Source organism: Mastomys coucha, unplaced genomic scaffold (assembly GCF_008632895.1).
Source record: "Mastomys coucha isolate ucsf_1 unplaced genomic scaffold, UCSF_Mcou_1 pScaffold13, whole genome shotgun sequence".
In the NCBI taxonomy this organism is placed as follows: domain Eukaryota; kingdom Metazoa; phylum Chordata; class Mammalia; order Rodentia; family Muridae; genus Mastomys; species Mastomys coucha.
Window position 1 is genome coordinate 72,160,837 of NW_022196895.1, and position 18,133 is coordinate 72,178,969.

The 18,133-nt window shown below is 41.0% G+C and overlaps 1 protein-coding gene across 5 annotated transcripts in view; it reads left to right on the top strand.

Annotated features, from left to right (window-relative positions):
* The window catches only part of Smad2 (SMAD family member 2), a 67,461-nt gene extending 50,259 nt beyond the window's left edge, over window positions 1–17,202 (top strand). For all 5 annotated transcript variants that reach the window (XM_031366067.1, XM_031366064.1, XM_031366066.1 and 2 more), the window contains 6 exons: window positions 1,291–1,365; window positions 6,519–6,572; window positions 7,969–8,181; window positions 9,991–10,128; window positions 10,296–10,440; window positions 12,417–17,202. In XM_031366067.1, coding sequence (XP_031221927.1) covers window positions 1,291–1,365; window positions 6,519–6,572; window positions 7,969–8,181; window positions 9,991–10,128; window positions 10,296–10,440; window positions 12,417–12,540 — 749 coding nt within the window. In that variant the 3' untranslated portion in view covers window positions 12,541–17,202. The remainder of the gene's footprint in view (window positions 1–1,290; window positions 1,366–6,518; window positions 6,573–7,968; window positions 8,182–9,990; window positions 10,129–10,295; window positions 10,441–12,416) is intronic.
* The last annotated feature ends 931 nt before the right edge of the window (window positions 17,203–18,133 follow it).

The window sequence follows — 18,133 nt, forward strand, 5'->3', positions numbered from 1 at the left end:
CTGCTTGCTTGTTTATTTGTATGTTTGTTTTTACAGACACGTTCTTAGTATGTAGACCAAGCTAACCTCACACTTACAGAGACCTTCCTGCCTCTGCTTTCTAAATGCTGGGGTTAAAGGTGCCCTTCCCCCTCGTTGACTGATGTCAGAAACTTTTTTATGTCACTGCCTGCATTATTTTGAGTTACTGTTAAGAATTAAAAACAAGCAGGGCAGTGGTGGCGCATGCCTTTAATCCCAGCATTTGGGAGGCAGAGACAGGCATATTTCTGAGTTTGAGGCCAGCCTGGTCTACAGAGTGAGTTCCAGGACAGCCAGGGCTACACAGAGAAACCCTGTCTTGAAAAAGAAAAAAAAAGAAGGAAAGAATTGAAAATGGTACTCTGCTGAAAATCTTTTGTAGTTTTTTTCCGTTAAAATCACAAATGATAAAATTATATGCATGCTTTTATTATCTTTGAAATTTACTCAGCTCTACAGATGCATCTTGAATATAAATATTTTATTCAGAAAATGTATTGGAAATGATGTTAGAATCCTAATTTTTCAGTAATTTATGTCTATTTTCTGCTTTAAGCATTTAGAATTGTTAAGCAGTTAGGAAGCTGAGCAAGGGAAGAGGGGGCTTTTTCAGTTAGAATTCAGGATAGGGGCCTGGAGAGATGGCTCAGAGGCTCAGAGGTTCAGAGCACTGACTGCTCTTACAGAGGTCCTGAGTTCAATTCCCAGCAACCACATGGTAGCTCATCTTTAGTAGAATCAGATGCCCACTTCTGGTGTGTCTGAAGATAACTACAGTGCACTCATTTAATAAAATAAATGACCTTTAAAAAAAAAAAAAAGAATTCAGGCTAGGTCAGTCCTGAGTCATGTTACTGTTATCTCTCTCGATACCGTTGGTATGTCTGAAATCAGAGCTGCATGTCCATCCAGGCCTGATGCCCACAAGTTTTTTTTTGTTTTGTTTTTAATGAGAATACCAATGTCTTTGAATCGTATGAGAGACATCTATGAATTTAGGTTTTTGGCTGTCGTCCCCAAATATGATATATGAACCAGGTGGTAAATAATACCTAAAAAAATATGCCAAGAAAGCTGGATTATGTTACAAGCCATGTTATGGATCACCTACAAGATATGGATTAGAGCTTCAGTTGCAAACTCAGTTTTGCTTTTTATGATTATACATACTTTTTTGCTTTTCCAAGTGATTCATTGCTTGTATATGGTAGCTGGGAAAAAAAGTAGAAATCAAATCAACTATACTTGACTTGTTCTAAACTTTTCTAGAAACACCACCACCTGGATACATCAGTGAGGATGGAGAAACAAGTGACCAACAGTTGAACCAAAGTATGGACACAGGTAAGTACGAACTTCTGAGTAACTGGCCATTGAGTTAGCCTTCTGTGATCTCAGAGCACAAGACTAGATTCAACCAAGCACACATCAAGAGTGTGTGAGGATAAAACTTGAGTGTGGGATCTAGTAAGCTGGCTCAGTGGCTAAGGATGTTTGCAGCTGTGACAGCCTGAGTTTGGTCCTCAGATGGCACAAAGCAGGAGAGAATCTCCCAACCAGCACACATGCACCGTGGAAGGCCCATGCCCACGGAACAGCTGCCCATCACAGTGTGAGAAAAACACAGTTGTGGCAAGAGTATGTTTGTTGGGGTCCGAACTTAGAGGAAGTTCAGAAATGTACCCAAAAAGCAAACCTCCCATCTTGGCAGTATCTGAACTATCAAATGAGGCTGTGTTGTCATAAAATGAATGTGTATAGCCAGGCAGTGGTGGCTCACACCTTTAATCCCAGCACTTGGGAGGCAGAGGCAGGTGGATTTCTGAGTTCGAGGCCAACCTGGTCTACAGAGTGAGTTCCAGGATAGCCAGGGCTACAAAAACAAACAAAACCAAAAAAAGCCCCAAACAAGCAAAAAAACAAAACCAAACAAAACTGAGATCAAAGAATAAAGTTAAAGAACTAGAAAATAACTTATAATTTTTTTTCTATGAGCCAGTTCTGTACCTGGAGCCCACATGAAGGGGCAACAGATAAGCAACTACACAACTGTCCTCTGACCTCCCCATGAGCACTGGGACATGCACTTTACTTTGTTTTTTTAATAAAATAACAATTGTTTATAACTACAGAGTAAATACATGCATAATTCCCTACCAAGGAGAATGTTAACTGAATATCTTATATGTTCTTTAGCTGATTGAAAAAGTTCTGTTCATCAATTTATTAATTATGATGATAGAAAATCCCAGTGTGTCATTCATGCTAAGCAAGCCCATTACCACTCTTCTGCACCCTCAGCACAACTCTGGCATTGTGTGAGGTTCTGATGGCACTGTTGCTCGTGAGGAGAGTGCGGGTGAGGTGAGTGCGTGTGTGTGCAGGAAAGTGTGTGTGCCTGTGCATAGTGTGTGGATAAGGATCTAGGGCGTGTTTGGGCTACTGTAGCTGCAGCTAGGTAGGCTTGGTTCTGGGTCCGCTATTTGCTTCTTTCTGTTTGTGTGTGTGTTTTGCTGTTTTATAACTGTACTCTGTAGTACAGCCTCCACACTCATCGTGCAAACAAAATCTCATTCCATGGTACTTACTCATGTACATCCTCCACGCAAAAACGTTCGCTTGGGTGCCTTTAGCAGCTTGACTCATAGTTTTAAAACATTTGAGCACATCCAAGATGTTGAAAAAGTATAGTCCACCCGGACAGTGTCAGAAATGACAAGATGTGCTGACACTTTAGGTATATACTAAATGAATAATGGTGATCTGTAAAGGCCATGTGCACTGTACAACCCCAACAGTCTCACATTGTGAAAAGGCAAACTTCCTTACATTATAGGGCAGTGAGGCTGATCCAGGTGAGAGTAAAAATGGAGGAAATGCACTATGTATTTGTCAGAACCTATAGAAAAGTGAGAGGAAGTACAAGAGTAAGCCTCGTTAGAAACTCTGGACTCTTGATAACAATACTTGAGAGTATGTTTAGCAGTTGAACCTTACCTACTCTTGTAGTAGGGAATCATGGGAGAGAGTCAGGAATATGAGACTTCTCTGTACTTCTTACTCAACTATGCTGTGCCCCTAAAAATACTCTTAAAAGGGAAATTGAACTTTTTTGTTTTGAATTTTGAAATTAAGTTTAATGAAGCTTTAAAGATACACTAAAGAAGATCCCAAAATTGGGGAAAGTGTTTTCAGTTGATTTCTAAACACTGTTTAGATTTTAAAATATATAAGTCAAAAGCGAGAGAAAAGACAATAATTAATATTAAAAATGAGTAAAAATAAGAATGTATGGGCTGGAGAGATGGCTCAGCGATTAAGAGCGCTGACTGCTCTTCCGAAAGTCCTGAGTTCAAATCCCAGCAACCATGTGGTTGCTCACAACCATCCAAAGTGACGCCCTCTTCTGGTGTCTGAAAATAGCTACAGTGTACTTATATATAATAAATAAATAAATCTTTAAAGAATCCTTTAGCTGGGCAGCAAGTGGTACACACCTTTAATCCCAGCACTTGGGAGGCAGAGGCAGGTGAATTTCTGAGTTGGAGGCCAGCCTGGTCTACAGAGTGAGTTCCAGGACAGCCAGGGCTACACAGAGAAACCCTGTCTCGAAAAACCAAAAAACAAACAAGAGCACTGACTGTTCTTCCAGAGGTCCTGAGTTCAGTTCCCAGCACCACATGTTGACTCACAACCATCTGTAATGGGATCTGATGCCCTCTTGTGGTGTGTCTGATGACAGCGACAGTATACTCACATGTAAAATACATCTTTAAAAATCTAAAAAAAGAAAATTCGAATGTACTACTTAAACAAAAACAATTACAAAAGAGTTGTTCTTTTAAGGCTGTTAATTTGGCAAATGTCACCACACAGTGATACTGCAAAACATAAATAAATATCTCTATCCATCTATCTATCTATCTATCTGTCTATCTATCTATCTATCTATAAGCTTGTCAGTTCTTGGTAAAACTAAACATTTTGGGAGTAAACTTCGACATGTAAAAAAACACACAATGCTCCCTTTCTGAGACTTTCGCCCTACAAACATACATGTAGGCCAGACTCCTCAGCAGTATTTATAATAAGAATAATTCCTTGACCAATTATTAGTTGTTTAAGACTATTTTTAAACAGAATTGTGTTAATTATTTGCTTGATTTAAAATTTAAAATAAGCATTTCTTTTTTCACATCTAAACAATTAACACACAGCATGTTTACTGGTTACTTCTTAAGAGTATTTCAGAGATATGTAAATAAGTACAAGCAACTCCTCCTGCTCCAGTTGTTTATCTCTGCTGCAGGAAATACTGTGAATTTCAGTTCATCATGCCAACCATATTTTGAAATTTCTTGTTTGTACCTGTTGTGGTTTGCCAGTGATTTTCAAAATTGAAACACAAAAAAACAACAAAAAAACCTTAATTGTTTTAATACAGTTGTTTTCTAAAAATAGTGACTGCCAGTTCTCTCTGATCCACCAGTGTTTGTGGTGACTGCCACTTCACCTGTGTCCTGTACATGCTGTTGTCTGTGCTGTTACAGTGGTCAGTGGTGCACTATCCTCTGTGTGTGAGAGTGAGTGTGTGTGTGAGTGTGTGTGTATATGTGTGTGTGTGAGAGTGAGTGTGTGTGTGTGTGTGTCCTGTACATGGTGTTGTCTGTGTTGTTACAGTTGTCAGTGGTGCACTATCCTCTGTGTGTGTGTGAGTGTGTGTGTGTGAGTGAATGTGTGAGTGTGTGTGTGTCCTGCACATGCTGTTGTCTGTGCTGTTATAGTGGTCAATGGTGCACTATCTGTGTGTGTGTGTGTGTGTGTGTGTGTATACGCGCGCGCTGCCACATACAGTTGCACCTGGGAAGTGACCGTGGAGAGGATGCTGCTCCTGGGGTCGCTGATGTTTATTAGTGTTTTAAGAGTGTTTAACATTTACAGCAAATGTAGTTTAAATTTTGATTCTGTGGCTTTTCCCTCTCATTTTGTGTACTCTTGTCTTGTATTTTTTGAATTCGATTGATAATATTTACACAAATGGGAAGAGTTTTGTAAAGTTTAATAAAGAATTAAAGTTAACCTCGCAGATAGAGAATTCTTGCAGATTTGTTTGCTGGAATTTCACAGAATCTAATAAACTCTTAAGAAGTGTGCTGGGAACATACACCTGAAATTGTTACAAATTGTAGAAAATGACATAAACCATGTAAATCACCACAAGTCTGGTCACAGAACCTTATATCTGTCTCCTGTGTTTACTAGTTCTTATTAGTCTTACTTGAGATAGCTGAAAAAGTTCTGAATAAGTGACTCAGCTCAAAGCCAGGTGTCCTGCTTAGTGGGAAAACCCTAAGCACAGTACAGACAAGTGTATCTGTTGTCAAAGCTGTTCTATTTAACTGACATGAGCCCATTAAATGCTAGAACTAGCACCAAGTCACCAAGCAGCTGACCCCGTGCTCTGCAGCCCTGGCTGTGAAGAGACTTAATTACTTTAGTGTATTCCGAGCCACCTAAAGGTGGGTAAATGACCAGAACAGGAGCGTCAGCAAAAGGGCAGACGTCACAAAACTGAAGTCAGACATAAATAATTATGAGAAGTGGACATGTCCATTTGAGACAGGACCTCTTAGCCTGCCATAGTAGTGCACACCTTCAAACCCAGCCAACACTCAGGAGACAGAGGCAAGGCCAACCAGAGCTATGTATTGAGAGCCTGACTCAAAAAAGCCTACCCACGCTGGTCTCTAACTTGCTCTATAGCTGAGGCTACGTGTAAACTTCTGATCTTGTGCTTCAGCCTCCTAGGATGTGGGCCTACAGGAATGCACTGCCATCCCTGCTCAAAACTACCTGTGCAGACCATGTTTGCATCTGTTGTCAGTTACACCTTGGCCATCCAAGTTACGCCTTGATAGTGTTAATGGGAATGTGTACTGGTACAGCCTTTTGGATGATAACTTAGCCAGTATCTATCAAAACTGGAAAGGCACTAGCCCTTAGACCTGGTACATACTTGTAAAAACTGACACTGATCAGGTGCAACTTGATTCTTAAACAATCACCTGTCATTAGGGACCAGGTAGGCTGCAGCTGATACAGGTACATAGAGGAACAATAGAGAGACATCTGCACAGGTGTCTAAGGAGGCAGCTCATGCAGATGTCTATCACTATTCCTGTTGGTCCTGAAAAGGGAGGAACACAAAATAGAAGCATATTGGCTGTGCTTATAGAATACGTCTGGAGAGGTGCACCAACAGCTGTCAGCAGTGAGCTCTAGGTGGGGACCTGGATGGTAAGAGGGCAGGTCAGTGTGTGCCATGAGAGAGAAGCAAGTTACTCAGTGCTTAACCCTTTGTATCCCGTGTGTTGCGGCTCCTCGAGTTAAACTAAAATAATGTCTGTGTGTGCATTATAGCAGTCAGCACCGTTTTATTGTGACTTGATCGTAAGTTCTGGAGAAATAGCAATGTCCACTTTCTTCCTCCACTTCAGGCTCTCCAGCCGAACTGTCTCCTACTACTCTCTCTCCCGTTAATCACAGCTTGGGTAAGTAGCTGGGACTCCTCTGTTCTCACGGTATTAAGGAAAGGTCTCTTTGGAAATTGCTTTTTGTATGTATGAGGAAAATTTCTCAGATGGTATATACTAGTGTCTTTAAGAACAGTTGATACTATAGTTGATTCTAAAGGCTTTTTCTTGGTGGTTAGGAGTTTATGAAACAGTCTGAGTCACTAGAACTGTTCTTTATGAAGTGGTATAATTTAAGGTATTGATGGGTATTTATTTAGGATGTTCCTACAGTCAGTAGGAAAGATGTGTATATACACAATCACGTATACGCACACACAGTTTTGTGTTGCTTATTTTGGGCCCACATTTCTCCTGCTGTTTCATATTCTTCAGCTTCTACGTGTTGAAATTTATTTTACAAAAATGTCACATTTTTTTCTCTTGTAATCTTCCTTTCGATACATTTCGGTACAAAGTTAATTGTGTGTGGTCCTTGTCTTAGTTCGGGTTTCACTGCTATGAACAGACACCGTGACCAAGGCAACTCTTAAAAGGACAGCGTTTAATTGGGGCTGGCTTACAGGTTCAGAGGTTCAGTCCATTATCATCAAGGCAGGGGCATGGCAGCATCCAGGCAGGCATGGTGCAGGAGAAGCTGAGAGTTCTACATCTTCATCTGAAGGCTGCTAGCAGAATACTGACTTCCAGGCAGCTAAGATGATGATCTTAAAGCCCACACCCTCTAATAGTGCCACTCCTGAACATATACAAACCATCACAGTCCTCATTTTCAAAAGTTTTCACTAGCACACGCTGTTTCTTACATGTATGCAGATAGTCAGGAAAGTGTATTGAATCTCCCAATGTAGTATTTCTTCTTTCTGTGACTTTTGACTTTTCTGTTTCTTCAACTCTATATTTTGTCCTGTCCAAAATCACCTTCATGATACATTTTAATATGCACCCAAGTACAGTAGGGTGACCTATTTTTTCTGTTGTTATTATTTAAAACATAAATAATCCAGCATAAATTAACTTTATGAGATGGGGAAGTTTTTAAAAACTGTATATCTAGTATGATCTATGGACATAAGTTGTTTTTTTTTTAAGATTTATTTATTTATTATATGTAAGTACACTGTAGCTGTCTTCAGACACACCAGAAGAGGGTACCTGATCTCATTACAGATGGTTGTGAGCCACCATGTGGTTGCTGGGATTTGAATTCAGGACCTTTGGAAGAGCTACTCTTAACTGCTGAGCCATCTCTCCAGCCTCATAAATACGTTTTATATGAAAAACACTGACAAGCTGGTCTGCCCTATGGAGATGTCCCTCTGACTTCCTCAGCCTTGCCTGTCTGCACTGTGTAGTGTGTCCGTGGTGCTCAGCATCTCGTATTGTTCATCCAGCATCTCTTCTTGTACTTCAGATTTACAGCCAGTTACTTACTCGGAACCTGCTTTCTGGTGTTCAATCGCATACTATGAACTAAACCAGAGGGTTGGCGAGACCTTCCATGCATCACAGCCCTCGCTCACTGTAGATGGCTTCACGGACCCATCAAACTCGGAGAGGTTCTGCTTAGGCTTGCTCTCCAATGTTAACCGAAACGCCACCGTAGAGATGACAAGGAGGCATATAGGTATGTGTTATTTTCTTTGTGTGAAAAGGTGCAATTTACTCATAATACAGACAGTAGTATATAGTGTTCGAACAAAAGCTTGTATGGAAAAGCCCAGCTTCATCTCTACCCGTGAAACCCTTTGGTAGGACCTTGGTGATTATTAATCTGCAAACGTTTGTCTTCAACTTTATCTATATTGAACACTCTTTGGTAAATACATGTAAAAATAACCTACTTGCTCAGTGTCTTAGTCAAAAAAACAAAAAAGACCATGTTCAGCCATCTTGGCACTTGTGTGAGATCAGCATTACTTTCCCATTACTTCGTGATGTGGAGAAGCATTACTGCCCGCTGCTTCTCCACATCAGAACGTGGGCCGTCGGAGCTTCACACATAGGATTTAGAAGAGATGAGGGTAGACCTCATGTGGGAATTCAGGTCTGCTCTGTGCCAGACATTAAAGACACTTGTCAGGCTGAAGTACTCCCACTTGCTCCTGATTTAAGTTTGAAATGGTTATTTTTTTATAAACCTTGTTTGTATTAATAGATTTGTTGTTTTAAGTTTTTATCTCAGTTTACACATCTGATGTGGTAAATTTCCATGATTATAAATGCGTGTACATAAATTGACTGGGAAGCTTAGTATTTTTTAACCAGCAAGGCAAAAAGTGTAGAGCTGCGAATAGCGAGCATCATCTGATCACTTCTTCAACCTCCGCTTGCTTCTGCCTCGTTGGGATTAACCATTTCCTCACCTGAAAAGTGATGCTGATTACTAAAAATTAATGCTGACTCTGTAACCGATAACAGCTAGAAAATGTGGGTGGCTTTGTGTGAGCTTGGCAAATCTTGTTACTTTGGATTGTCTTGCTAAGGAGTTCAATGCCACTGCAGATACAGGCTGCGAACAGCCTCCCTGACTCGACTTACATAGGATTTTATTGTCCATGTTTTTGTGTTTTAATGAGACCTTTGTATTTTAAAGAAAATTAGTGGTTTTCTCTACCCTTTTTCATGTCACTCAACTGAATTTTAGTTTACTATAATTTTAGATTATCTTTAATATTTTTAAAACAACTTTTGTTAGTTTATCGTGTGATTTGGTCAGGCAGTTGTCTGAAAAGTCTACTTTTGTACTTAATTGTTATCCCTCCCATGCTGGGGGTTTTCCACAACTCTGTTACACAGGCACATTGCCCTCTGGGTATATCCTCAACCTTGCACCTCATCTTTTACTCAAAGCTCAATGCATGATTGATGTTTCACATAGTCTTAAGACAGCGGATGGCAGCATCTCCATCTATCCTCTCCCTATGGTTTGCTGTTGGTGTGACTGGTTAGTCCCTCTGCCTCATAACAAAAGCAGCTGTGCTGCTACTTCAGTTCCATCTAAACTCTCTTAACCTAGTGTGTGATTGCACTACGAAGTAGGCAGTTTCGGACCTTACATAGTAGGGTGGACGTGATCTTTTTTTTTTTAACTTTGTGGGCTTCTTAAGGAAATTTTGCCCAGTCATTAGTTAATTTACTCAAAATTAACTCAATATTTAAGTGAATTTTAAAAGAACAGGTAATTTGTATGAAACCGGCTCACTATTATATACTTTTATTTATTGTTCAAATATTTTTATGAGCATTACTTTGAAAAGTCAAAATTATTGTTAAAAATCCTTGAGAAAGATCCTGTGGTCTATTTTGGAATTACAGTTCAGGAAAGCATGGCTATGAACAGAAGTCATGGAAAGAGCTTAGAGTTCGCTTTGGATGATGTGCAGGAACACGGACAGAGCAAGCGCTGCAGAGCTAACCCTGTGCTTTGTTTTAGGAAGGGGCGTGCGCTTGTATTACATAGGTGGGGAAGTGTTTGCCGAGTGCCTAAGTGACAGTGCCATCTTTGTGCAGAGCCCCAACTGTAACCAGAGATACGGCTGGCACCCTGCAACAGTGTGTAAGATCCCACCAGGTATGGATGCAACCCTGTAAATAAACCTCCTCTCACTTGCTTCATTACCTTTGCTAGTTGCTAGTGATGTTAGGAATTAGGAGCTGATTTGTACGCTCATTCTAAAACATAGATCCTTTTAAAAATATTTTTTAATAATAGTATATTTTACTGTTTCTCAATTCTAGGCTGTAACCTGAAGATCTTCAACAACCAAGAGTTTGCTGCTCTTCTGGCTCAGTCTGTTAACCAGGGTTTTGAAGCCGTTTATCAGCTAACCCGAATGTGCACCATAAGAATGAGCTTCGTGAAGGGCTGGGGAGCAGAGTACCGGTATGAATCCCACGCTCGAGTGTTTAGCCTCTACACTGTGATTGTTTTCATTCCCTTCTTTGTATCTTCTGTAGTTCATTTATGTCTACATAAATGTTGAATGAAGTTCAACAGATCTTTATATAAAATAATAAAAGAAAGAGGGCTAAGTATATAAGTCAGTTGGTGGAATGCTTGTGTGTCCTGTGTGAGGTGCTGGATTTAATCCTTAGAAACACATAAGCGAGGTGTTGTGATGTGTCTGGGAGGTCATGGCCATGCATGAATTACATGAGGCCTGTAGATAAGAAACTTGAAATTACTGTATTATAGAAGAGAAGGCTAAGTTGGCTATAAATACGCATTTTATAAAACCAGAGGTGGCTACTTTGTACTCAAGGGAGGCTTCCTCTTGGAATGGCACGTAATCTTGGTTCTAGAAGATGCATCAAGGGTTTCAGGAGATAGGAAACAGAATAGCCCTTTGATTAGAAGTAGGATAAAAGTAAGACTGAACAGGTCAGTTGAGAACAAGTGTAGTCCCCCTCACCTGTTGTCTCTCTCTGCATTCCCCTAGCCTGCTGGTGTTAGTGTTATGTGTCTCCCAGCCTGCTACCCACGCAAGCATGGTAGAAAGTCTTGTAGAAAATCATATGCCTGTACTTGGAAGTTGGCTAGAGCATACTGAAAACCCAGGCATCTGCTGGGTTGATAGCATGTGATAAAGAGCACTGCTTACATGCTTGGACACCGAGCTTCCCTACAGTGCTCTTAATTACGTGTGTATCATATATATATGTGATATATATGTCTGTGCTTTTGTGAATAGCAGTGCCTGTGAAATCCAGAAGAGGGTCGTAGATCCCCTAGAACTGGAGTTAGAGGTGTTTATGAGTTGTCAGATGTGGGCCCTGGTAACTAAAGTTAGTCCTCTAAAAGAGCATTGCATATCTTACCTGCAGAGCCATCAGCCTCTTGGGTGTCTAGTCCTAAATGCTATTGGGTGTGAATTGTTTTGATATGGAGAGCTGATGATGGCCTTTTGTCATGGTTGAAGAATATGATATTGAAGAAGCAAAAGTAAATGTATACTAACTTTGTAGCAAGTAAGATAGAGTCCAGTGCCTGAGAGTAGAGTAACAAAATGTCTGTGATCAGGGAGTAGGCAGTGGCCCCTGGGTTAAAGCACTAGAAGGTTTTAATTTTGCTTTTTAAAGTAGAAGCCTGAGGGATGTTACTGACCAGGATGTTTCTTGTTGTGTATCTTAGAGAAATTTTAGCTTCAAGTCTTAATATTGTGTAGCAAGGATTTAGTTTTTTCAGTAGACTTTAAATTTGAACCTTGTTCCAGTTAGGTTTCACTGACACATGTAAAAGTAGGGCGACCATATGTGTCAGTTTCCTTGGGGCAATCTTTCCTGCCCTCATTTACTAAGTAGTACCTAAATTTTCTCTCATAGGTATCCCTTTTGAGGTGATATTTAAATAATAGTGTCAGTAGACTAATTTAACTTCAGAAGAAAAGGATGTTTTTTTAAACTTTCAAAAAGATGGAATTCTGGGGAGATGGCTCAGTTGGTAGAGCTCTAAAATTGTCAAGTACAAGGACTTAAGTGTGAAACTCTAGTGCCTACAAGAACCAGACATGGCTGTGAGTGTCTGTAACACCAGCATTGGTGGAGCTGGGGTGCTACGACTGAGGAAGTGGGGCTCGGGGGCAGATGGGCTCTAGGAGTTTGCTGGCCGGCCAGCCAGGCCAGCTAGAATAGGGAGTGACCCCGACTCAGGAAATCACCCAGCTCCCTCTCGCCTCTGCGTGCCCCTGAACACACATGTGTGCCGCACACAGAGAAAGTTCTTGTGAAAGGACAAAACTCACTAAAATTCAACCATTTTAAAACTAATAACTATATACACAAAACTAATAATTATTCTTAAAAAAATTATTTTATTATATGCAACCTTTCAGTTTCCTAATTGTTGTATTCTTTCAACAGGAGGCAGACAGTAACAAGTACCCCTTGCTGGATTGAACTGCATCTGAATGGCCCTCTGCAGTGGTTGGACAAAGTATTAACTCAGATGGGATCCCCTTCAGTGCGATGCTCAAGCATGTCGTAAAGTCCATCACCGCTAAGCTCATCAGAGACTTGATGTGACAACTCTCCGTCGTAGTATTCATGTATGATCCCGTGGACTGTTTGCTATCCAAAAATTCCAGAGCGAAAACAGCACTTGAGATCTCATCAGTTAAAGCACCTTGTGGAATCTGTTTCCTATATTTGAATATTAGATGGGAAAATTAGTGTCTAGAAATGCCCTCCCCAGAGGGGAAAAAGAAGACTTAAAGACTTAATGACGTCTTGTTGGGCATAAGACAGCGTCCCAAAGGTTATTAATAACAGTAGTAGTTGTGTACAGGTAATGTGTCCAGACCCAGTATTGCAGTACTCTGCTGTTTGTATACATTCTTAGTTTGCATAAATGAGGTGTGTGTGCTGCTTCTTGGTCTAGGCAAGCCTTTATAAGATGACAGTACCTAATCTGTTCCTCCCACTTCTCCGTTATTTTTGTGTCTTTTTTAATATATAATATATATATATATCAAGATTTTCAAATTATCATTTAGAAGCAGATTTTCCTTGTAGAAACTAATTTTTCTGCCTTTTACCAAAAATAAACAAACTCTTGGGGGAAGACAAGTGGATTAACTTGGAAGTCCTTACTGTGTCCAGTGGATCTTAGCAGTCATTCTTTTTGTGACCACTTTCTGCTGAGTTGCATTAGAAGGAAACCTTACTGGGACCTTGGAGGCTCTTCATCCCATTTCTGTTCTGATGAGAGCAGTACAGTATCATGTCATTGCAGTAAATAGTTACACTGATGACTTCTGGGTTAGTTAATTCCAGTAAAGGTTTATGTGGGCAGTAAGTCCTTTTGTCTAATAACCAGACTTCAGCAGATGAGAACTGATGTGTATAACCAGTTGTTCTGTTGATTAACTTTTGTCTCGAACATGCACAGGTGGCAGTATATTATTTTCAGGGCTATTCTAGAATCATCTCAGTATGTTTCCTCCTCCAAAGCCGGTCTAACAATAAAGTACCTTTCTGTAAAGGCAGCCGACCTTTGGCCTCGTTTCACTCACTGCCAGGTTGTGTTACAGAGCAGACCCTTTTGTAAATGTGTTAGAGTGACGCTGAGGTGTCGTCCGTCAGCTGATAGGGCCATCTGTTTTTAAAGTGCATTGTATGTAATTTATAAATAGAATGTTATTTTACCTAGTTTCAAAATTTTAAATATTGTGAGCTAAGCCGTTTAGCAAGATTTCTAGCCCGCAGTTAGCTGTGGACGTAGGTCTTCTTGACTAATCCTGGGTGTATGGTTTACTGACCTTTCTGCTCTGCAAGGAGATCCCAGCTGTTCTGTTGGTCCTCCGTTCTGCAGCACACAACAATCATGTCCAGTGTTGACTCCTTTCTTGTCTGCTACTCCCTACAAACACCTGGCCTCCTTTTTGTAAACTTTCATATTTTTGCAGACAAACACCTTTGGTACTTAACTCTTTGAGACCATATTCATGTGTGTACAGAAATCATTTTTGATGCTTTTCAGCATTTGCTTGTTTTCTATTGGATATTTCTCATTTTCCTATATTTGTGTGTGTGTGTGTGTGTTATGTGTTCATGTAAATTTGGTATAGTAATTTTTTATTCAGATATTTATTGTTCACCTATTAATGTGCCATGAACTTCCTTAACTTTGGGTGAAAGTGAGCACAGTAGCTGTAGCTCCCGCCTTTGCTAAGATGGCAGTTGGTTTAACGCTAGCACGCTCCAGTGTCTGCATAGGAGGTAGACGGTGTGTCTAGTGAACGAACGGCAGAGAGGATGCTTTTGGTAGGACATCTGGAGAGTGATGTGTGAGCTAACACCTGACCTAGGAAGAGAAAGCCATGTGAGGAGCGAAGGGCAATGTAACACTGCTGGGACAGCATCACACCCAAAGGCTCAGGCTCACAGAGATTCACTGTCAGGTATCGTAATTGTGCACACCCCTGCACACACCCACAGGTGGCAGTGACAATGGTAGGATCTGTTGAAGGTGGGACTGCTTTGTGACAGGCTGCTTCTGTCATGTCTCTGTGATCTATTCCTCAGACCTTGTACAGCTTTCTTACACCAGGTCAGTGCCACTTAATGTTACAGCTCCTGTTAGGTTAATGCTCACCAATCTGGGGACTCACTGCTGCATACTGCTTATCATTGCTATTTTGAGATGGAAGGTAAGAATTTACTCCTTGTTTCTGACTTGAAGTAATTTTCAAATAACCAAATATGCAATATAAAAACAGATACAAGCCGGGCGGTGGTGGCGCACGCCTTTAATCCCAGCACTTGAGAGGCAGAGGCAGGCGGATTTCTGAGTTCGAGGCCAGCCTGGTCTACAGAGTTAAGTTCCAGGACAGCCAGGGCTACACAGAGAAACCCTGTCTCAGAAACAAACAAACAAACAAACAAAAAGAACAGATACAAAGCTTTAAAGTAATGGAAAACACTGATTAGTCTACTTCCAAACCTGCTGTTACCCTTCTCTGTGGCTTTAAGGTTCCTGGCTGATTACAGTGTTAAACACTAATTAACTTTATGTTCCTAAGGCTGTATTAAGTTGTGCCCTTCACAGTGTTGTGTCATAGGGTTGGCTTTGGGAAGCATTTGTCTGTGGGGATGGAAGTCTGTCTTCCTGAAGAGAGTCCCTAAGAAAGTGGCCGGCCACCATCAGTGTTGACATTGGTGAACTGCTCCAGCTGAGAAGAAACATGCCCTGAGGGGCCAGTGCCTAGCTGGTGCACACCTGTCCTTGCTCCACAAGTGTAGTGGATTATTGGTTTGAGAGTTAGTTTACAGAGATTGGTTTAAATCACGAGAATAGTTTGCCAACCTCTGGCCTCTGAACTTAACCACACCGTGTGCGTACATACCGATCCAGACTATTTCTTGGTAAAATGCAGAACTCAGGTTGGGCACACATTAGACCAGCTTTACATTCGACTTCATTTACACTTTTATTGACCCTAACATAAGGCATAAGTATTTGACTTTCTTTGTCGGTGGTAGTGATCTGTAACACTCAGCACTTCATAGGTGGGCTAACCAAGAAAATCCACAGTGATTGGCTAAGGCTGCAGCTTCATTGGAAGCCAAGTCAGAAAGCATCAGAGAGTGCCTCCTGCCTCAAGGTTGACCGTCCTGGGAACTCGGTACACAGTAGTGTGGCTCTGGACCTTTGCAGGTACCTTCAAGCTTGGCTGGCTTCACGTATGAAATAAGAATGTGTGATAGTTGGGATACATGAAACTAGATACTCATTTAGCTCAGAAACTCTCAACACATGGTAAGATGCTATGCAAAATGGAACAGGAGACTTGGAAAGTCTTGTCTGAAAGTGGGTTTCAAGAGTGAAGTCTGATCTACTCCCACTCAGTGTACGTGGTCTAAGTTAACTGACCGTAAGGTATTTCCGGGCTTCCAGCTGCTTAGCCAGTTTGGAGGAAGTAGCCTTTAGCAAGAAAGCTCAAAGTCCAATGTCTTTAAGGAGCCTTATGTCCTCGGAAATTCTTTTCTCTGCACATATTAAGGGAAGGTGACTAGTCCCAGCCATGCCTGGGACAAATGTTCCAAATGTGCACCGCTAAGTGCCAACCAAAGTGAGTCCTAGGGGTCCTGGGAAAAGTTGTCCGCTTAGGTGTCCTCAGGACTTATACTAATGTCATCCTAGCTGATAACTGTTGGGTTAGCCCATGGCTGTCAACATTTTTAGGACTCACCTATGTGTTCTGTAATCACTCATTACTATGGATACAACCTAAGATTTACAATAAATAACACAGGGAGCAATGGAGTTGAGTATGGAATGAAAAGAGGCAACAAGATTGGGATGACCTGTGTAGGTGTGAGTACACTTTGTGTCCTTAGGAGTTCTTGTAACAGAAACAGTGTGAAACTATAGATGTCTTCTCTTATAAGGGAAAGCAAACATGGTCTTTGCTGAAAAATTTCCCAGTCTGTCTGCCCTGCTCAAGAAGCCAGAATGTGTTACTGTGTTTCTTTTTGGTGGATGCTGTCTTAAAATGACTTAGCTGTGTCATCCAGAAGCAGGTAAAGGAATCAGTGTCCCCATAGAGCCGGAACCCTCTGCTCTCAAGTCTTTCTGGCCTCCTCACTCTCAAGGTGCTTACCAGCTAGGCAGAGCTCAGGAGCCAAGGGGTGTTCTAAGACACCATGGACTTCATGATGCTGCTTGGCAGACATAAAGCCCGGTCCTGCTCGCTGGTAGTCCTCAGTGGCTGATGCAGTGCACTGTGATAGACATACTACGTGTGTTGTTTGTAAGCCTCCTCTCAAAGATTGTCAGAAAATGGTGTATGTGGGTTGGTGTGCATGTGTGTGTGCGTGTGTGTGTGTGTGTGTGTGTGTGTGTGTGTGTGTGTGTAACAATGAGCTGAGGCTTTATTACAGCTGGTTTCCAGTTAAAATTGTGAAATACTTATTTCTTGTCCACACCAAATATTTCAGTCTATTCAATGTATTAAACAAATAATTCTACTTAAGAAAATGTTGCTTAAATGTTCTGTGATTTCTGGTGCATTTTTATACAGATTTGTGTGTGTCTCTGTGCATTCACTTTCTGCCTTTGCTCTCTGTGTTAACAGTCCTGTCGCCCTCGGAAGGTGGACACTATTCCTAGCATTAAAAAGAAACATTTGAGTTACTTACCATGTCATTATGGGATCCAGTTTGTTTTGATTTTGGTATAAGGTGGCCTTTGTGAGACTGTTACACTTTGGTATCTTTTGTTTAAGTTATGTGAATACAAAAAGAAAAGGGGGTTTCATATATGTACAGGTGTGTTCTTAAGAGTATCTCTCTCTTTTTTTTTTTTTAACTTGATGTGACACACGGACTTTTCCTATCCCTTTCTCAGACATATAGGCCCTGCTTACCCAAAAACACTACACAGTACTAGTTTCATGTTTTAATTCCAGTTTGCCGTGGCAAATTAGTGATAATAGGCACCATTTATGTTTTAAACAAAAATAATGAAATTCAAGTTTATCCTGTAAATATACTTAATACCACATAACTGTTTCTATTGTTTTGTAAGGCCGTGAAAAGTACTAGAGACCTAATGTCAGAGTTACATGATCAGCGTGAAGTAACTGAGACGCTTCCTGTCTGAGCAAAAGACCCTCAGGAGCCATGTGCACAACCCTATTGGCATGGAACAGCACAGGCATTAATGAGTTGAACATTTCTATTGCAAGTAAAACAGGTTTACTATTAAAACTGCTATAGCATCTAACTATAATAAAGACAACCTAAAATGCACTTGTTATCATTGTTGCTGCAACAGCCCTTGAGGTAACCTGACTGGAGTGCCTCCAACTTTAGGAATGCCTGTTGACCAGCCTGCTCTAGTGCTGGTTCTCTACAGTGGACACTATGTGGCTGCTGTTGAAGTTGCAGAACACAGAGAGCCGTTAAGCTCTTCACGCTTGAACACCACTCGTCCTCCTCAAAGTGAATTGAGTTCCTTTAGGACAAGACAGAAGTGTGGATGGCAGGCTGATGTCACCCCTGCAGTCATTCTTTAGTGGCACACACATGCAAAAGGTAGGGTGAAGACTGCATTAGCTAGTCAATATATATATATA